This window comes from Narcine bancroftii, chromosome 10 (assembly GCF_036971445.1).
Source record: "Narcine bancroftii isolate sNarBan1 chromosome 10, sNarBan1.hap1, whole genome shotgun sequence".
NCBI lineage: Eukaryota > Metazoa > Chordata > Chondrichthyes > Torpediniformes > Narcinidae > Narcine > Narcine bancroftii.
Genome location: NC_091478.1, coordinates 35,175,103 through 35,197,507, shown reverse-complemented (window position 1 = coordinate 35,197,507; position 22,405 = coordinate 35,175,103). Strand labels below are relative to the sequence as shown.

The 22,405-nt window shown below is 42.9% G+C and overlaps 1 protein-coding gene across 3 annotated transcripts in view; it reads right to left on the bottom strand.

The window, feature by feature from the left end:
• rnls (renalase, FAD-dependent amine oxidase) overlaps nucleotides 1-22,405 on the bottom strand; it is a 157,212-nt gene that overhangs the window by 129,680 nt on the left and 5,127 nt on the right. For 2 of the 3 annotated variants that reach the window (XM_069900638.1, XM_069900636.1), the window contains exons 2-3: nucleotides 7,238-7,343; nucleotides 1,861-2,003 (exon numbers count right to left, since the gene is read on the bottom strand). In XM_069900638.1, the coding sequence (XP_069756739.1) occupies nucleotides 1,861-2,003; nucleotides 7,238-7,335 (241 nt within the window). In that variant the 5' untranslated portion in view covers nucleotides 7,336-7,343. Of the gene's footprint in view, nucleotides 1-1,860; nucleotides 2,004-7,237; nucleotides 7,344-13,291; nucleotides 13,379-22,405 lie in introns of those variants that run through there. The other variant, XM_069900637.1, reaches the window with a different exon arrangement.

Genomic DNA, 22,405 nt, shown 5'->3' with positions numbered 1-22,405 from the left:
CAACACTTGGGGCTTGAGCCCTTCAACAAGGTATGAGCAAATGTAGGCAGGCACTGCATGAGACACTGCATGAAGGAGCCAATTGGTTGCTTTACAGAAAATATAAGTGGTCCCTGAAGCACCAGGAGGAATTTTTTCTCCATGTAATGTCCCTTTCACACTCCCCTGCCTTACTACCCAACAACCCTTCCCCCCCCCCACCCTTCCTGAGGAACTTAGTGCTTCAAGTGACAACGGTGAGTAAAAGAATGGCCGATGTTTCAAGACTGGTTAAATGTAATAGCAAAACCAGCATAAAGAGGACAAGGTGGGTGGAATGGCACCAGGGCTCCATGTGGGATCAATAAACCAGAGAGGTGATATGTGATTGACGAAGGTAGAGAGACAGGGAGGCATGAAAAAGCAAAGGGATCAGGAGAAGGAAGATGAGCCATACAGGGTGGAAGGGATCACAAGAGGCTCAAGGCTAAAAGTACTGGCATCTAATGCAATAAAGGTGGTTTATAGAGACACCAGATGAAGGAAGAGGAGAGAGCAGAAGAATCCAATGGGGAGATTGGAGTGGAGGGAGATGGAACCAAAGAGGAGGGAGTAGAAGGGATAAGAATGTGGGTGGAGGCTGGGAGAGAAATGTGAAGAGCACAAGGAGTACAGAGAAGAGAGGCTCATTACCAGGAATTAGAAGATCCTGCATTTCATACAATTGGGCTGCAGACTGCCAAGATAGAATGTGGTGTAGTTACTTTAGACCACTCTGGCAGTGGAGAACATCTTCATACCTCTACATCTTCCCCTTTGTAAGGCAGCCCCCACCACCCCCCCCCCCACCATAAACAGAGTAAAGGCCTTCCCCTGCCACTATGCTCCACGTCTCATGCAGTGACAAAAACAGGAGCTGATCTGACACTGCTGCCCTCATCCAAACTGTTCTCTACTCAACCGGAAACCAACCCTGATAATCAGATGAAGGCAGGGAACAGTTGGTATCAAATGAAAAAAGCCACACTTTGTGGTTAAAGCTCCACAGTATTGCGGGGTGAACTCTCTCACCAAAACGCTGCCCCTTCTGCCCCGGTCACTGTCCTAGTCCACAGACCAAACCAGTTTTCCAGCCTTTGACAACACCTCAAAATTAACTTCTCTGAAGCAGATGCTGGAGAGAAGCTGAACCCCAAAAAGCAGAAGAGAGAGAAAAAAAAAAAATCACACACACTCATATGAGGAAGGAGGTACAGGAGTATCAAAAAAAATCAGGACTCCTCCTTCCCATAAGCTGAGATTGATGAACCTTGGGTCCCTCACAAAAGGAACTGAGTAAATTATTCCAAACAAGTTCCATGTGTGCGATTATTATGTGCTGTGTGCACATAGGGTCCAGAGAAACAATGTTTGATCTTGTTGAATGTGTACAGTCAGAGGATAATAAATTTGAAATTGTTAATAAATTATTTAAGTGTTACTACATTTGTTGTAGAATTCTTTGAGTTTGGAAAATAATTTGTATCACTACTGGTTAAAGCTTTTGTTTAACAGTTTGGCAAGATGAAACCTTGTATCATATGTCATATTTACTGACACCCTTACTGGGTGGAATGGATGGCATAGCAGTTAGTGCAATGCTGTTACAGCACCAGCGATTGGGACCAGGGTTCCAATCCAGCGTTGTCTGTAAGGAGTTTGTACATTCTCATTGTCTGTGTGGGTTTTCCCCAGGGTCTCTGGTTTTCTCCCACCATTTGAAATGTACCAAGGTATAGGTCAATTGGGTGTAAATCAGGCAGCATGGAGTCTTGGGCCAAAATGGCCTGTTACTGTGCTGTATGCTTTAAAAGTAATAACTATTCTTTCACTTTCCAGTACCTGAGTCACCGAGATAATATTTGACAATAGAGGAGATGCCTCGTGGTGCCACGTAGTTATGAATTCCTTCTTTTATTGCCATTCCTTCCATACAACTGAGCAGAGGTTTTAAAATGCCTTGCGACAACAATTCTTCATAAAAACTGGAAAGAGAAAGAATTTAGATGGTTATTTTGTATTGTTTCCATTTTAGCAAAGGGAAATATTAGCCAAGCACCGGAGCTTACTGCTGGGTAAATGCAGTGCCAATCCACTGGGGCAGTGTGACGTTCCACCTAGGAGTTCCTTGAACCATCAGCCACATCATCCCTAACCGTAATCAGCTTTCATAACTCCACGAATCCCACTATGCCTGCTCCCTTATCCACCTCGCTATGCCTGCTCACAACTGCCCAAGGAAACAGAAGAGGCTGCCTCATTAAACATATTTAAAGTACAGGCAGGTAGATTTTTGCATTGTAGCCAAATCAAGAGTTACCGGGGGGGGGGGGTGGGGGGGGGAGGCAGGAAGAGGCTGATGATGGGTCAGGTTCTTGCTCCTATTTCTTATGTTATAACCATGCAAACCCTCACCGATTACTTGTGTTTAAGCTCAATAACTTTCAAATCCGCATATTTGTTTTCAAATTCCATTGCCTTGCACGATAATGCCTCTCCCTCCATGCCCACAGTTCTTCAACTTTACCTTGTGCATTTCCACATTCATCCCTCGGAACCATAATATTTAGCCTAAATTGCAGTATCTGGATATCAGGCCATGCATTTGCTCACCTCTCCTCACATTCAACGACTCAGTGACCCCCAATAGAATCGTAAAAGGATACAGTATAGGAACAAGCCCTTCGATCCATCGAGTCTGCACTGACCATCAACCACCCACTTACACTACATTATTATTTTTTTTTTAATTTGTGGTGTGGCGGGAGGGGGTGCGATTTACAGTGGTCAGTTAACCTAATAATTAAGATGTCTTTGAAAGGTTGGAGAAAACAGCATCATTGAGAGAAAACCCACACAGTCACAGGGCAAGCATGCAAACACCACTCAGACAGCATTGGAGGAGCTGCAGCTCTTGCCCTGTGAGCTCTACCTGTACCAGGATGCACATGTAGAAGAGAAGGGAGGAGTTTTTAATCTTTCTAGATGAAGAAAATCTTTTATATTAATAGCTGTTTTAAAATCTACCTATTGATTTAACAGTAGCAGGAAGATATCAATAAGATGGAAAGAGTGGAGAGAAGATTATTGCCCGGACTCCAGGAATTGAGTTACAGGGAAAGGTTAAGACTTTGCTCCCTGAAACCTAGAAGAATGAAGGGAGATTTGATAGAATTATAAGGGGAAAGACAAAGTAGATAGGCCTTTTCCACTGAGGGTTGGTGAGATACAAACCAGAGGACATGGGTTAAGAGTGAAAGGGGAAAAGTTTAGGGGGAACTTCTTCACACAGAGAGTGGTGGGAGTGTAGAATGAGCTTCCAGCCGAAGTGGTGAATGCAGGCTCAATTTTAACATTCAAGAAGAATTTAGACAGGTACGTGGATGGGAAAGGAATGAAAGGGTATGGTCAGTGGGACTAGGAAAAAAATGATTCAGCACAGATGAAAGGGGCTGAATGGCCTGTTTTGATATTGTAATTGTTCTATGGTTCTAGAAAGTAATGTCACATCATTAAATAAAAGTACATCAACAATTTTATCCAGAAGTTGTCATCCTAACTGAAATCCAGGGTACATAGTCCCAGGTGCTGTGCCCAAGTAGTGTCCACATCTCCCACAGGCTGGGCAAAGAACAAGCAGGGCTCAATGGGCCAAAGGTCTTGATGTGCCAAAGGGCCTGTTTCCATGCTGTAATGTTCTATGGATCTATAGGGGTTGATTTCAACATGATAAAAGAATTGATTTTAGAATGGCTCAATTGGTTCAGGTTCTTCACAAACAGGAACTTCAGATGGGGCTTCAGGGACTGGAAAGGAGAAAGGCAACTTGGAGCAGCATTTTCAGATGAAAGCTCAAGGACTGGGTGGATCAAGGAGAACTCCTGCTAAGCAGCCTCCCGGATGGCGTGTGCTGGCAACATTATTTCCCCTCCAGGTCACTGCCTTCAGGGTGACATGCAGCTCCCAGAGCCAAGCCTCAGCTCCCAAGCTCTGCAGCAGTTGCCTGCCCTTTATTAGGAGCCTTTCAGGGATTAGGATGCAGCTACCTCCAGTCACAGCACTTCCCCACCAGTAGGAGGAGATCAGGCTGCCAGAGTGGCCGGAAAGAAGGAAAGGACCATGCAGAGAGGAGCATGTGGCCATCCAGCCACAAAGGGTGGGGGGAACTGGACCTGGTTGCTCTTCAGACTGAACTTTCTTTATCTTTGGGCAACTGGCATGGTGAGGAGCAAGTGAATTAGATAGAACATTTCAGCACAGAACAGGCCCTTTAGTCCACAATGTTGTGGTGACCTCTATAAACCTTCTCCAGTGGGACCTCATGTAACTGCTCTTGGGCCTTGCCAAGATGGCAGGGGGCCTTGTAGATTCTGCCCAATTTGACCTCCTGCTTTCAAGGATATATCCCTGCCCAGGTCTCCCTGCAAAGGGAGCACACAGTATCCTCTGGTTCTCTCTCTAGTGGCCATTCTCATCAGGGCACCCAGCCCACCTTCCTCCCCCACAAAAAAAATCAGGGGCCACTGCACATTTAAGTAAAAGCCTGGTTTTCTTTTCACCTCAAGTAACAAATATTTTTAGTGTTTTTATGTAGTCATTAGAAGTATGGAAGAAAGCAGAATTGGATTGCTGCACAGGGAAGGGGGCCAGAAACTTTGAGCAGAGTCCTGGGGGGGGGGGGGGAAAGGTGGGGGGGCAAGAGTTAAAAAGGTTGAGAGTGGCTGCTCCATAGGACGATTGGAAGCCCCAGGGACTGGAGTGCATCCTGTTTAAATTTGAGAATCCTGTAAGAATTCTGATTGAAGTTGTACAAAAATGTCAGTAAAGCTTTTTTGTGCGGTAAAATGGCAAATTTCGTGCATTAACAACTGGAGAAAATATGTGAGAAAAGAACTGAATTTTCACATCAAGGGTTATCCTCCTAATCTGCAATATACAAAATCAATTGGAATCGTTAAATTTCTTAATTTGAAAGAAACAATGCTAACCTCCTCCAACTAATAGAAAACTGAAAAACAAACTGCTTGTATTAAATCCTTTTAAACAAATTCTCAATGCCATTTGCGATGCAAGCTGCACTAAAGAAGGGAAGAAATATACCACCCCTTTCCTTCTCGGAAACAGCCCAGATAAAAGCATGGGCAAAGATTACAGAATACTCTGTGCAAAAGCGACTGCACAAGTTAACCGTTTTAGTCTGTTCTCAGCCCAGTTCTCCCCAGATCTGTGCGGCAGTTTTAAACCTGCTTTCAAGTCCTCAATTAGTCCTGCCTCACTGGTTGCTGTCAGACGAGAGCGGAACCTAAAACTGGCTGAGGGAGCTGCAATGTCATTTTCCTCAGTATGAGGGCAATAATCATTGCTATTGTCACCACAACCAGTAGGTCATTCTAACAGCACAGGGCCCAAGACCAAGTCCTTCAGTCCTTTGGCCATACAATACACAAGTGCTGGAGAAAGTCAGCAGGTCACACAGCATCTATAGGCAGTAAAGGGTAACTGACCTACATCAGGAACATTCCAGCACATTTCTGCATTGCACATGACCCCAGGATCAGTAGATTTTCTTGTTTAACTCCAGTCATTTGACCATGTTCTGCCTTTTAAATGAATCCTGGTTGAAATGTGTTTTAATTTTCACTTATCAGCATTAGCTTAAAGTCTCTTGATGCCAATTTCGAATAAAAGAAACATTCCATCCTAAAGCCTCCAAGTGATCTAACATTCACAGACTCTGGGGAGCATTTCAGGTTTCCATCACCCTTTGGGTGACAGGCAGCTTCCCGAATTCACCCCTGGTTTCTAATTTTAAGATAATGATGTTTTATAGAAATCCTCCTCCTTTGTTTAGATCACCATGGCTTCCAAAGATACTGCAGAAAACATTTACAAACAGATCCAAGCAGTTTGGTAAACATGCAATAGAAATCCCATAAGAACACAATTCTGCGTGAAAGTTCTGTGAAAATAAATCTCCCTCCCTGATTGATTTAAAGTTTTCTCTGAGCTGAGACATTCACACACCTCCCCTTTCCATGCTCCTTCTGTGATGTCCTGGTTCCTTTTATTTCCCCTGCTCCATTGACACTCACTGCCCATCACACAGCACCTTCCCAGTCAGCCCAAGGACATACCACCTCAGTTCCTTCCCACCATCCAGAGCCCCAAGAATAATTGCCAATTGAAGCAGCAATTGACTTGCATTTCTTCCAATACGGCACAATGTATTTGGTGCACCTGATGAGGTCGCCTCTTCACTGAGGAAGCCAAATGCAGAGTTAGGTGACCATTTTGCACAACTCCTCTAATTAGTCCAGCACGTCCCTGATTTCCGAGCTGCGGGTCGCTTTTATTTGCCACTCCAGCCCCACTCTGACCTCTGTGCCTTGGGCCTCCTGAATTGCTCCACTGTAACACGATTTAAATTCAAGGAACAACACACTTCATTTCTCAACTGGGCACTTTACAGGTTCGGGGAAAAAAAAAATCACAGGATCCAACAATTTCATTTGATCAGTTTGTATGACCAGCATTTCTCGGTCTCTCCCCTCATCATCTGGGGTGTCAGATTTCATTCATTGTGTCCTATTTATGCCTCTCCCACTGTACCACCCTCTTTCCTTTGGTACCATCACTAACTGATCTCTCTAGGTCTTCCCTTAAGGACAGCGTTTCACCTTTTTGCAGTCGCTGCAGCTCCCCACTTTGCGAATGAAAATTGGTTTTACCTGCAACTTTTTTCTTGATCTGGTGAAGACCAGAAACATTAAATAAGTTTCTCATTCTGCGGATGCCAACTAATCTGCGAAGTGCTGCAAGTATTTATTTTGTGGTCTGTGCGCACTTGCGTACAGAGACTTACGTAAACATCAACAGCTACATTAAATCATGAAATAAATTAGACGACATCAGAGATTCTAATTTTAAATCAAATGGAATATTACAAATACCATAAAATAATAACGGAACATTCTCAATGAATCGAACAGCCATAATTTTAAAAAATTGAAATAAAATATTCAACCAGTTGTGGATAGAAAAAGGGACTCAACATTTGGGTTGAAGACACTTTCTTGGAAGTCGGATGGATTTTCCACCGGAAATATTAATTCTGCTTCTCTTTGTACAAATGCTGCCCGAACTACTTCCAACATTTTCAATTTGTATAGTAATCATCGGCATCCTCTGGTGCTAATCGACTAAGACCCTTAACAAGTACCTTTGGTGCTTTTCTGCATAGTACGGGATCGCTGTGATGTACTGTGCTCCCAGGTCAGCAGTGCAGTTTGGGTCATGGGGACTTCTACATGTGGTCATTCTTCCTCCTTAAAACAAAAGATTTGGTTTTAGTATGACCATTCCTTACGACTTTGCACTTTGACAGCTATACTCTTATAACATTCTCTCCATTAAATGGAGCAGAGTATTGATGCCATCAATTCACATTCTGGTTGGATTAATAACTTTAATATTCTGCCTGGCCTGCAGGAAAAAGAATCTTGATGTCACGCATGTATTCCGACAACAAGTTTGAACTTTAACTTTCGTAATATTGCAGTTCAAGATCTACAATTGTAAGCCAAAATGACTCACGTGCAATGGCAAACAAAAATACATTAACTCGTTTGAATGAAGCAGCAAGCAAAAAGTTATATTTCGGTAATGTGGCCAGAAATGATGATTTAATAGGAAAAGTTTTGGATGATACAAGTTGGAAGCAGATTTGGATGCCGCTAATGCTTCATGCCACCTACAGGAAGGAGCGGAAATTTCACATTCTTTAAGTGAATGGTGCATGGAACATCGGTAGAATGCCCTTGCATTGTCAAGATGGCAGGAGCAGTTTTCGAATCCCTGCTCCACACCATTTTTTTTCCAGCTCCCTACCACTGTAAGACAGAGAGGGAAAATCGTTCTCAATGGGATTTTATCCAAGTTAAGATAAACCTGGCCGCCTAGGTCTTCACCTGGAAATCTTTAGCAGATTCCCTCTTCTAACGGCAGACAAGGGTTCCACTCTACTCTCCGTGCTAATTGTGTTCCTGATACAGCTGTGTGAATGTTCGTGATAACCTGCTGGTCTCTTCGCAGAAGAGCTATTCTCAATGTACTAAGTATTTTGTGACAAATAAATGTAATCTCTGTCTCACTGTGTGGCAGAGGGCTGGCGATGCAACAGACGGGAATGGTGAGGAACACCCAGTAGGCCCAAATGACTACTGAAATAACACTAGAACAAATGGGTTCCTTCTCCAAACATCATTTAATTACTTTAACAAATGGTAAAATGACAAAAATGTTAGTCATTTCCAAAATCACTTTTATAACATATTTTACTCAGATATTACTACCAGAAACAAAGCACACCTTTTTGCTGCTTAACATTCAAACAGATAGACAATGTTTGCCCTCTCAAGCAAATATAAAACATCCCGCATCACTATTTTGAACAAATGGGAGCAGCAGTAACTTATTCTACCCCTCACACTTCCTCGTGCTGGTCAAGGAGTACAGCTGGCCTTCTACCTCAGAGCCACTTCCCCATACCAACCCCACAGACCGTGTTTCTAAATTCTAACATTCTCCACCTAGAATACTTCCAGTGACTGCTCCTCCTCTTGGGTGGAGAACTTCCAAGGATGTTCCATCCTCCGGGGATAATAAAGATCCCTTCTTCTCAGTCCTGAACAGTCAACCTCTTACTCTGCTGTTTCTCGACAGAGGTTGGGGGTGGGAAAAATCATCCCTACTTCACCACTGTAAAAATGCTGCCTCAATGAGACTACTTCTAGATTCTGGACTGTCTAGGCCAAAGCTGCTTCGCCTCTCCACACAGAATAATCCCACTACCAAGAACCACTCTGGTGAATCTCCATGTTCTTCTTCACAACTATCTCTTTGCATCAGAATAGACCTGGACACATTCCAGGCACGATTTCTCCACCACCTTGGATAATTGTACGCCATTTTTCTCTTGCTCTCAAATCATCTTGCACTAAAGACCAATCTACACTTGAAGAAAATGTATTGATAACACTGTCAATAAACTGGAAGGTGAGTGGGCCTTAAGAATCATACCAAGGAGTATACTACTAGGAAATTGCCCCAACTGCTGTCCATAATATTTATACATAACCACTGCAACTGAAGATTAACGGTTTTTAAAAATCACACTATTAAATTTGGGAACCAGCAATGTGAGAATTTGTTACACTTTAAAATTATTATTGAAGTGTTTTGCCAGTTGTAAAGCAATGTGGTATATCCTGAAGTTGCGCAAGGTGTTCTACAAATCCAAGTCATTTTAATGGTCAAAAAGTCATTGATGAAAAGGCAAATCCGGATTAAGCTGGAGTCTCAGAGAGACGCTCGTCATCTGACGCAGGGCTTCTTCATCCTATGATGTAGTACAATTACTTCGGCTGTGTGCGCTGGAACAGTTAGCGTGGCCGTTAGCACAACACTACTACAAAACCAGCAACCAGGGTTTAAATCAGCAGCTAGAGTGGAGTGCGTTCTTCCCATAATCGTTTGGGTTTCCTCTGGCTGCTTCAGTTTCCTTTCATGTTCCAAAGACGTCCAGGGTTAGTCTATTAATTGGCCACATGGGTGTATTTGGATGGCACAGGCGAGAAGGGCCCGTTAACCTGCTGCATCTAATTTTTTTTAAATAAAAAAAACAATAAATTAACTGCGACACATCTCTTCCAGAGAGCTCAATACCTTCTCAGCTCACTTTGAAAGAGAAAAACAATTATGCATCATCATGTGCCCCAGGTAACTATGACCTCCCAGTTTCTGAGGCTGATGTGGAAAGAATCTTTGGGAGGGTGATTCCTCGGAAAGTGACCGGTCCAGATGGTGTGCTTGTCTGTGTCTTCAAATCCTGTGCAGATCACCTGGCTGGAATTTTCCCATCTCCCCCCACCCCCCCCCCCCAGACATTTTCAACCTCTCAACTATATCTCTTCAAAATATTACCCACCATATCAGTACCCCAGAAAAAACAAAGTGACCTACCTCAATGACTATCAGAAGTGGCACTTACATTTATTGTGATGAGCTGCTTTGAGAGGTTTATTATTCAGCAGATCAATTCATAGAATACTACTACACAGAAACAGGGCCTTTGGCCCATCTCATCTGTGCTGAACCATTATTTTGCCTAGTCCCATTGACCTACACCTCAACCATAGCGCACCAAAATGCCACCCATTTATGTGCCACAAGACATAGGAGCAAATAGGCTATTCAACCAATCAAGTCTGTCCTACCATTCAATCACGAGCTGATCCATTTACCCCACAGCCCCACTTTCTCCTCATATCCTTGATGTCCTATTTATCTCTGCTTAAATAAGCTCAACGAACAGAACTTCACAAGCGCCTACGGCAAGAAATTCCACAGATCAGAATTTATTGTCATGAACAAATCACAAAATTCAGTGTTTTGTGGCAGTGTTATAGTGCAAACATTCATATTAAAACCATCTTACAGCAATAAATTAAAAATCCCAAAATATGCATGAAGAGTAAGGCAGTGTCTCTGGTTCATTGATTAATCAGGAATCTGATGGCAGCAGGGAAGAAGCTGTCCTTGTGCTGCTGAGATTTGCCACACTCTGACTAAAGAAACTCCTCCGCATCTCAGTTCTAAATGAATGCTCCAATCCAGAAGTTGTAGTCTCTTGTCCTAGACTTTCCCACCATGGGAAAAAAAAATTTCTACATCTACTCTGCCCAGGTCTTTCAACATTCAAAATGTTTCAGTGAGATTTCCCCCCCATTCTCCTAAATTTCAATGAGCACAGGCCAAACGCACCCTTTCATTTCCAGATTCATCCTTCTGAACCTCCTCTGAACCCTCTCCAGCATCAGTGCAACCTTTCTTAAATGAGGAGGCCAAAACTGTTCACAATACTCCAACTAAGGACTCACCAGTGCCTTATAAAGCCTCAACATCATATCCCTGCTCTTGTATTCTATTCCTCTTGAAATGAATGCTAGAGTTGTATTTGCCCTCTTCACCACCATTTCAATCTGCAAGTTTACATTCAGGGTATCCTGCACCTGGGAATTTTCAATTTTCACCCCATTTATTTCTTCTAATAAAATGCATGACTATACACTTTATTTCCAACATTGTAGACATTGAATTTCATTTGCCAATTCTCTGCCCATTCTCAAACTGTCCAAGTCCTCCTGCAGCATCCAGATTTCCTCAACTCCTCCGCTTACCTTTGTATCATCTGCAAACTTGGCCAGAAAGCCATTTAGTCCATAAAGAGAAGTGACCCTAACACCGATCCCTGTGGAACACTACCAGCAACTGGCAGCCAAACCAGAATATGATCCCCGTATTCAGACTCTGTGCTTCCTGTCAATCACGTCTCAGGAGAGAGCGGAGTCCCTATCAATTTATATATTATCACAACAGGTCGATGGCAGAAGCCACCTCGTTAGCCCTTCTCTCTGCGTTAGGTCACTTGGTCCACAGGAACACCTATGTCAGCCTGATATCCATTGACCATAGCTTGGTGTTCAACAGCATCACAGCAGAAAAACAACATGATCAGACTAAGCAATTTGATACTTTCTTTAATCCTCTGCAATTTAATTTCATCTTGCTCATCAGCAGACTACAATTAGTGCTGATCAGCAATATCACCTCCTCCTCCTCACTGACCATTCAACGCAGCGGAATCTCAAGTCTGCATGCTTCGTCCCCACTCTATTCCCTGTACACTCTGGACTACATAGCCAAGTTTGGCTCCAACATAATCTCTATATTCATTGATGATGCCACTGTTGTTGGCTGAATAATGGGAAGTTATGTCAGAATATAGGATGGAGATTGTGAAACTGGTTGGGAGGTGCTAGATCTTACTCTCAACATCAACAAGGGCACGGAACTTATTGTGGATTTTAGGGAGTGGAAGCCGAGGGACCACACTTGATCGGATGGTGCTGAAGAGGGTTTGTATCTTGGGAGTCTTCATATCCAAAAACCTCTCCTACAGGCAGCACATTAAGGCAATTGTGAAGAAGGCACACCAGTCCCTTTACTTTCTAAAGTTTGAGAAGATTTGGCATGTCACCAAATATTCTTATCAAATTTCAATAGGAAAGTATACAGACGAGTTGAATCACAGCCTGGTGCCCAGAAACAGAGGCTGTAGAGCGGGGTGTCAAACTCAAATTCACAGAGGGCCAAAATTAAAAACTTGGACTAAGTCGTGGGCCAAACTAAATATTTATTGAAAATTTTCAAAAAGATTTGCATGTTTTCTCTTCTTTCAACATATGTAATGTTAAACTTTTTCTTATTAAAATAAATGTTTAATCATAGTTTTGGTTAAACTCTTTCCAGAAGAAGCATTAACAAATGAGAAATAAAATACTCAATAAATAATATTTCTCTATAGCCTTTAAGCTCCTTTTAAATGTATTTTTTTTCACAAGCCAACAAGTCAAAAAAAATAACAACTTGCTTCAATGACAAACAGGTTTGTCTTTTAAAATGATGAACATATAGTCTGCCTCCCACCTGTCTTGAAAGGTCCTGTTTTCTGTCTTTCGTTTGGCCATTTTTCGTAAGGGGTTTATTACATGTGAGTTGGGCGACAGGTCGCAGGTGCTAATGAAAGTAAAGAGAGGAGGTGGGGCGATTAGCGGGCTGACGCATTTGCAAAGCATTCTGGGATTTGTAGTATTAGCTGTGCATGCACTATACTGGCGCGGTGGCCAGCGGGCCAGCTCTAATACGTATTTGATATGATCTTGCGGGCCAAATACAATTATATCACGGGCCAAATTTGGTCCGCGGGCCTGAGGCTGATGTGTGCTGTAGAGAGTAGCTATCATAGCCAAGTCTATCACAGGCTCCTGTGAAAGTTAGCCCACGCTGTAACAAAACAAACAGCAGAACCAATTAAGCATACAACAGTTTCTTTATTCAGCCTTGATAACACTAGAAGTGAGGGGTACAAAGAATGAGCTCATTAATTCGTTCTCTACACTGAGCCCCACTCAAAACATACAAAGTACCCATCCCATTTTATACACCTTTGGGTAGGGGTCTGTGCGAAGCCCTCATGTTTCACACAGCTGGCAACTCCTGTTTTTACAACAATATGTTCCCTTGTGGTGTCTGCAGAGAAGCCAGCAAAAACAGGATGTCCTTGGTGTTAGTTACTACATCACTCCAGCACAGGGAAGGTCAGGTTAGAAGGCAGACACATTCTCACTTTTTAACAAGGCAACTATATTCTCACCTAATTCATTAACTCTCTGTTAAGCATATTCATTAAACTTATTCTTTCACACTCCGAGCTCCTATCCATCGAAGACATCAGTTGGAGGCGCTGCCTCAAGGAAGCTACTGACATCATAAAGGATCCTTATCACCCTGGCCACAATCTCGTCACACTGCTCTGTTCAACAAGTTGTTGAAGTCTGAAGTCCAGCACCTCTACATTCAAGAGCATATTTTCCCCACACAATGGTTTCCACAAAGCTGTTAGGCTCTTGAATCTCCCCAAACTACCCGAACCATAAACTACTGTGGGAACTCAAAAAGATCCGTCTTCACTATTGAATCACCACTTCTTTTTTTCTTGCACTTACTGCAACTGTGAATATTTATGATCTATTGTTTGTGTTTATTATTTCTTTCTGACCTGGGGGTAATAAATGTATAACATTTTAATTTTTTTTTTAAAAAAAAAATACCTCTTTGGCTGCAGCAAGAATTTCAGTGAACTTGAACATTGTATTTATGTGTATGACAACAAAGTTATTCTCATTCTCTGTCATTAAAAATATGAATGGGGTCTCCCTTAAATTCTTATATCTTTTCTCCTGCATGTATTGAGGGAACAAATTTGTTTGCCATCAGTTTATAGCAGGGCTAAGCAACTGCGTGGTTAGACGGGCTGAATTGCCGTACCAGACAGTCGACCCAAAATGGCGTGTGCCCCACTTCACTACCGAGGAGAAGCCCGTGGTTGACGCCACGTGGACTAAGGGAGCTCCCCGCTTCCGGGTGGTGCACAGCCTGCCAAGGAGTGACGCTGTGACACACTGATGTCACTTCCGAAGTCGGTGCACACGTCACCAGAAGTGAGCGTCTCCTTCGCGCAACGTGGAGAATTCAAACAATAAAATCAGTTTACTGATTCACCCTCACACAGTTTGGATGTCTCTTTATTCAGTAGCTCTGCTGTAGCAGACGCGACAAGTTCACCATTAATCTTGCTTTAGCGTTTTATTTTACATTTAACAGTTAAAAAAAAAAACACTTCTCTATAGCCTTCCACATCTCAGTGGGTGTGATTTATTCTGCAGTACAACTGACTTACAAACATGAGGTGTGTATTATTTAGAAGATAATGGAATTGCTAATGTCTCTGTGAAAATCCCTTCCCAGTAAACATCGTAGAGCAACATTAAACTATGCCAGGAATTCCTTCCAAGATTCAGTGGGCGTATGTAGCATAATTATGTTTGCGCCTTTTTTCCTGAAATATTTCCTCAGATTCCTGATCCCTCTGCATATTGTGACGACTATTATTTCTACAAGTTCCCCCATGATTCACTTTAGTAAAGTGTTTGTTTTGAGATGCTGTAAATTGGAGACCATTAGTTCTTGCACATCCTGTGATTACAACAATGGAAGAATTAGAGCACGATAAGTAATTTTCTGTCTGACTAACGCTCTCATTCAATCTCTGAAAAGATGTGCAACAAGATGAAATATATTTAAAGAAATCAATTAAACTGTATGATATTCAAAAAACAATCAACCTGGTTGAAAGTCAAATATGGTTAGACAAAGAAAGGGTTTTTGAAAAATCAGTCTGGATTCTCTTCTTAAATAGTTAAGTTTGATTGAATATGTCACACTGGGGGATTGTGTGTTTCCAGAGGCACCTTAAAACTCTGATAATCCATTATCTGACAATTGGAAAATCCTAATGTTTTGGAGTCTGATACACAAGATGTCGAACATACCAGATCCCAGCTCCCTTGCTCCTTTTTCACTCAAGCACCCTGCAGTTAAACAAGAATATCTGCAGATGCCAAGGTCAAGTGCAATACACAAATGTGCTGCAGAAACTCAGCAGGTCACATAGCAGCCAAAGTAAAGGGTAATCAACATTTCTCCCCATACCTCATACCCCCTAAATTAGCCAACATCCTGACAAACCTCTTCTGTACCCTTTCCAAAGCATCCACATCCTTTCTGTAGTGTGGCAACCAATATTCCGTGAGGCCCAACCAAAGTTTAATACAGCTTCAACACTGCTTCCTTACTTTTATATTTAATGTTGTCCCAATGATGCAAGGCATATAACATGCCTTCTTTATCACCCTCTCTGTGTGACCACTTTCAAGGATCCAAGGACCTGAAGGGCTCAAGCCCGAAACATCCTAATATATCTTTACCTCCCATGTAAGCTGTGAGACCAGCTGAGTTCCTCCCGCATTTACTGTGTTTTTTTTCCCTACAATCACAGCATCTGCAGATTTCTGTGTTTGTTCCAAAACCCTCTGCACATCAATGCTTTAAGAGCCCTAGTATTAACTATATAAATTCCCCTTGAATTTGAACAGGGCAGCATAGTTGGCATAACAGTTAGCACGACGCCTTTACAGCGCCAAAGATCGCAATCAAGGTACGAATCCTGTGCTGTCTATTCGGAGTTTATATGTTCTCCCCATGTCTGGGGGGGGGGGGGGGGGGGGGGGGGGGGAAACTCCTATGTTCGAAACATACCAGGGATGCAAATTATTTGGGTGTAAATTAGGCTGAAATGACCTGTTACCATGCTGTATGTCTAAATTTAAATTTAACAATAAGTGCAATGCCTCATACTTGTTCAGATTCAACTCCATCTGCCATTTCTCTGCCATCGTCTGCAACCATTGTATCCTTTGGTAACCCACTTCACTGTCACAACTCCACCAACCTTTGTATCATTTGCAAACTTATTAAGCCACTCATTACCTATATTTTTATCCATGTAATTTATATATAATCACAAACCATCCACTGCTACCCTCTGCCAGCCATTTTACATTAAATCACTATGGAGCACATGAGTCTGCATGTTCTGAATCAGCCCAACAAGAGGGACCTTATCAAATGCATTTACTAATGTCCATGTATTCAACATATAACCATTTACAGCACAGAATCAGGCCAGTTTGGCCCTACTAGTCTGTGCCAAACTAGTCCCACTGACCTGCATTTGGCCCATAACCCTACACACTTCTCCCATCCATATACCTATCCAACCCATCCTTGAATATTAACATCGATCTCACTTCTACCACCACTGCGTGAAGAAATTTCCCATTGCGATTCCCTTAAACTTTTCCCCTTTTACTCTCAATCCATGTCTCTTTTTTTAAATCTCCCCCACTCTCAGTGGAAAAAGCCTGTACACATTGACTATCCGTCCCCCTTATAATTTTGAATACCTCTTTCAAATCACCCCTCAACCTTCTACGCTCCAGAGAATGAAGTCTCAGCCTGCTCAAACTTTCCCTGTAACTCAAACCCTGAAACACCGGCAACATTCTCGTAAATCTCCTCTGCACTCTATACTGTTTATATCTTTCCTGTAATCCAGTGATCAAAACTGCACACAATATTCCAAATTTGGCCTCACCAATGCCTTATATAATTTCAACATCCCAACTCCTGTATTCTACACTCTGATTTATGAAAGCCCACATACTAAATGCCTTCTTCACCACCCTATCCACATGATTCAACTTTCAGAGAATTATGTACCATAACTCCTAAATACCTTTGTTCACTGCACTCCTCAAGCATCTACCATTTAATATGTATGGCCTATTTTGATTAGTCCTACCAAAATGTAGCACCTCACATTTATCAGTATTAAACTCCATCTGCCATCTTTCAGCCCACTCTTCTAACTGTCCTATATCACCCTGCAAGATTTGATAATCTTCCACAACACTGCCAATCTTGTATCATCTACAAATTTACTAATCCAATTTGCCACCCTATCATCTAGATCGTTAACATACACGACAAACAGCAGTGGACCCAGTACTGATCCCTGAGGCACTCCACACGACACCGGCCTCCAATTCGACAAACAATTTTCCACCGCTACTCTGGCATCTACCATCCAACCATTGTTGAATCCATCTCACTACTTCATTAATACCAAATGCTTCCACCTTCCTTACTAACCTCTTATGGGGAAACCTTGTCAAAAGCCTTTCTCAAGTCCAAATAAACAACATCCACCTGCCTTCCCCATATCAACCTTTTAAATAACCTCCTCAAAAAACTCTACAAGATTTGTTAGGCATGATCTACCACATACAAAACCATGCTGACTACTCCAAATCAATCCCAGTCTTTCCAAATAGTTGTATATACCATCTCTAAGAACACTTTCCATTAATTTACCCACCACCGATATCAGACTTACAGGCCTATAATTACCAGGGCTACTTTTGGATCCTCTTTTGAACAGCAGATCAACAAGAGCCACCCTCCAGCATTTCCCCCATAGCCAGTGACATTTTAAATGTTTCGGTCAAGGCCCCCACTATTTGTTCACTAACCTCCTCCAGGGTCCTAGGGAATATTTTGTCAGGACCTGGAGATTTATCTACCTTGATTTTTTTCAATACAGCCAACACTACCTCCTCATTAATTCTTTTATTATCCAGGAGCTCCCTACTATATTTCCTCACTTCATCTGGCTCAATATTATTTTCTTTATTGAATACTGAAGAAAAAAAATCATTTAAAATTTCACCCATCTCCTCTGGCTTCTCACACCCCCTCACCTTCAAGGGGTCCAATTTTATCCATCAGTATTCTTTTACTTTTAATGTACCTATAGAAACCTTTTGGATTTATTTTTACTTTTCCTGCCAAAGCAGTTTCATATCTCCTGTTAGCTGTTCTAATTTCCTCCTTAAGATTTATTTCTATTTATCAATTTATTTATTTATTTGTTTTTTTGGGTTTTTTTTAATACTCTCTTTGTATTCCTCAAGCAGTTCATCCCTTCCTTGCTGTTTATACCTGTTGTACACATCCCTCTTCCTCCAAACCAAGTTCCCAATCTCTTTTGAAAACCAAGGCTCCTTACAGTTTCTAACCTTTCCTTTAATCCTCACAGGGGTAAAAACTAACTCTGCTCTCTCAGAACTTCTCCTTTGAATATCCTCCATTTATCCACTACATTCTTCCCTGAAAGTATCCCAATCCACACCCTCCAAATTTTTTCTCATCCCCTCAAAATTTGCTTTCTTCCAATCAAGAATCTCAACCTTTGGCTCACCTCTATTCTTTTCCATTACTTCTTTCTTTGGCTTGGCTTCGCGGACGAAGATTTATGGAGGGGGTAAAAAGTCCACGTCAGCTGCAGGCTCGTTTGTGGCTGACAAGTCCGATGCGGGACAGGCAGACACGATTGCAGCGGTTGCAAGGGAAAATTGGTTGGTTGGGGTTGGGTGTTGGGCTTTTCCTCCTTTGCCTTTTGTCAGTGAGGTGGGCTCTGCGGTCTTCTTCAAAGGAGGTTGCTGCCCGCCAAACTGTGAGGCGCCAAGATGCACGGTTTGAGGCATTATCAGCCCACTGGCGGTGGTCAATGTGGCAGGCACCAAGAGATTTCTTTAGGCAGTCCTTGTACCTTTTCTTTGGTGCACCTCTGTCACGGTGGCCAGTGGAGAGCTCGCCATATAACACGATCTTGGGAAGGCGATGGTCCTCCATTCTGGAGACGTGACCCACCCAGCGCAGCTGGATCTTCAGCAGCGTGGACTCGTTGCTGTCGACCTCTGCCATCTCGAGTACTTCGACGTTAGGGATGAAAGCGCTCCAATGGATGTTGAGGATGGAGCGGAGACAACGCTGGTGGAAGCATTCTAGGAGCCGTAGGTGGTGCCGGTAGAGGACCCATGATTCGGAGCCGAACAGGAGTGTGGGTATGACAACGGCTCTGTATACACTTATCTTTGTGAGGTTTTTCAGTTGGTTGTTTTTCCAGACTCTTTTGTGTAGTCTTCCAAAGGCGCTATTTGCCTTGGCGAGTCTGTTGTCTATCTCATTGTCGATCGTTGCATCTGATGAAATGGTGCAGCCGAGATAGGTAAACTGGTTGACCGTTTTGAGTTTTGTGTGCCCGATGGAGATGTGGGGGGGCTGGTAGTCATGGTGGGGAGCTGGCTGATGGAGGACCTCAGTTTTCTTCAGGCTGACTTCCAGGCCAAACATTTTGGCAGTTTCCGCAAAGCAGGACGTCAAGCGCTGAAGAGCTGGCTCTGAATGGGCAACTAAAGCGGCATCATCTGCAAAGAGTAGTTCACGGACAAGTTTCTCTTGTGTCTTGGTGTGAGCTTGCAGGCGCCTCAGATTGAAGAGACTGCCATCCGTGCGGTACCGGATGTAAACAGCGTCTTCATTGTTGGGGTCTTTCATGGCTTGGTTCAGCATCATGCTGAAGAAGATTGAAAAGAGGGTTGGTGCGAGAACACAGCCTTGCTTCACGCCATTGTTAATGGAGAAGGGTTCAGAGAGCTCATTGCTGTATCTGACCCGACCTTGTTGGTTTTCGTGCAGTTGGATAATCATGTTGAGGAACTTTGGGGGACATCCGATGCGCTCTAGTATTTGCCAAAGCCCTTTCCTGCTCACGGTGTCGAAGGCTTTGGTGAGGTCAACAAAGGTGATGTAGAGTCCTTTGTTTTGTTCTCTGCACTTTTCTTGGAGTTAGCCTAAAACTAATAGTATTGTGATCACGAGATCCAAAGTGTTCCCCAACACAAACCTCTGTCACCTGACCTACCTCATTCCCTAATAGGAGATCCAATACTGCACCTTCTTGAGTCAGTTTATCTATGTATTGATTCAGAAAGCTTTCCTGAACACACTTAACAAACTCTACCCCATCCAGCCCTCTTACTGTATGGGTGTCCCAGTTAATGTTCAGAAAGTTGAAATCTCCCACATCTACCACCTTGTTTATTACACATATACAAATGTGCTCCTCTAATTCCCTCAGGCCATTTGGTAATCTATAATACACTTCCATTAATGCATTCATGCCTCTGCCATTCCTCAATTCCACCCAAATAACCTCGCTAGACAATCCCACCAAACAACTGTTACAGCATTGCTGTAATGTTCTAATAAACAATGCAACTCCTCCACCTTTTATCCCCCCTCTTCCATCATGTATAAAACAACAGAATCCTGGAATATTTAACTTCCAAACATGCCCTTCCTGCAACCAAGTTTCACTGATGGCCACAATATCGTATATCCATGTGGCCATCCATGCCTTAATCTCATCCTCTTTATTTACTCTGCTTCTTGCATTAAAATATATGCACTTGAGAGACTGTCCTCAACATATACTCCTTTTCTTACCAACTACCTTTACCTTCCTCCCTCCTTCCTCTTTTGTATCTTCATTCCATTCCCACCAGTCTAGGTGTTCTCCCTACTCTCTGCACTCTCATTCCAATTCCCACCCCCCACCAAACTAGTTTAAACCTTCCCCAAAAGCTCTAGAAAACCTGCCTGCCAGGATATTGGTCCCACTCCAGTTCAAATCCAGTCCGTCCCTTTGGTACAGGTCTGACTTGCCCCAGAAAAGATCCCAATAGAGATTGCCATCCTTGAGGTTCTGCTTTTCAACTTTTTCCCTAACTCTATGCAATCCCTTTTCAAAACGTCATCCCCACTTCTAACTACGTCATTGGTCCTCACATGGACCACGACTTCTGGCTGCTTACCTTCCCCCTCCAGAATGCTGTGGACCCGATCAGAGACATCCCTGACCCTGGCAGGCAACATACCAACTGGGATCCCCAATTTCATCCAGCAAACCTCCCATCTGGTCCCCTAACCAACGAGTCCCCAACTATAATAGCCCAACTGTTTCTCCCCCCCCCTTTCCTTTCTCAGCCAAGGGTCCAGCTCCTCTGCCAGAGACCCAACCTCCATGAGTTATCCCCCTGTAGATCGTTTCCCCCCCCAAAAAAAAAAGCAGTATACTTGTTGTTGAGGGGAAGATCCACAGGGGTACTCTGCACTACCTGTCCTTTCCCTTTCCTCACAGTCACCCATTTTCCTGACTCTTGACTGCTAGGGATGACTGCCACCCCACAACTCCTAACTATCACCACCTCTGCCTCCCGTATGATCCACAGTTCATCCAGCTGCAACTCCAGTTCCCTAACCCAATCTTCCATGAGTTACAACTGGATGCACCTTTGCAGGTGTAGTCATCAGGAACATCTGTGCTGTCCCTGACCTCCCACACCCTGCAATTGGAGCACTCAACTGCCCTAACTGCCTCCATCACCTGCTCTTCAATTTAAATTAGAATAATTTAGATAAACTTAAAAAACACCTTACCTCATCCTCTGCCTGCCAAAGCCTTGAAGTCCCATTCCTTCACTGGGCTGCTCCTTGGGAGAACCCTCCTTTTTATTGGATCCTGCCAATTTACTTAATTACCCAATTAATCCCTCCCACAATAATCAATTACCAGTAGTCACCAGACTCACCTGGCTGAAGGCTCTTCACCAAGTGAACAGCAAGGTGAGCTGTCCTTCTCTTTTTAAACTCTCCCGCCCAACCAACTAGGGCCCCCACCCAACTTTCAAAATCACCCAGGAAAAATAAATAAATTAATAAATAAATAAACTGCTGTAACCCCATCAACCATTATCATCACATCATCAAAAAACTCAAGTTGGTAAGATGTGAGGTGCCTCTCTCAAAAATCATGTTGACAATCTGCAGTCTGACTACGGCTTTCAAAATGTGCACAAACTATATTGCTACATATCCTTTCCCTACCATTGATGTGAGGTTTACTAGCCTATATTTTCCTGGATTATCCTTTATTCTTCTTGAAGGAATGTACAATATTATCCACTCTCCAGACTGCTGGGCCCTCTCCTGTCACGAATGAGGATGCAAAGATCTTTGTCGGGTCTCCAGCAATCTCTTCACTTGCCTCTTCCAACATGTCCCATCAGGCCCAAGAGAATTGTCCACATTAATGTTCCTCAAAAGACCCATCATCAGCTTTCTGGATCTCAAAATGCCCTTGTATATAAACATTCTCCACATTATGCCCCCTATCACCTTCAATGTCCTTTCCCTTGGTAAACACTGATACAAAGTAATGTAGTATCTTGTCCACTTTGACTCCAAACAGTATATCCTCTCCCTCATCATCCATTTGTTTTCAATGCAAATATGAAATGTCTTGGGATTTCCTTTTAATCCTGCTCACTAAGGACATTTCATACCAACAATGACTGCAAATATAGTGTTTTGAGTTAGTGAAACACTGCAATCAATGCAGATT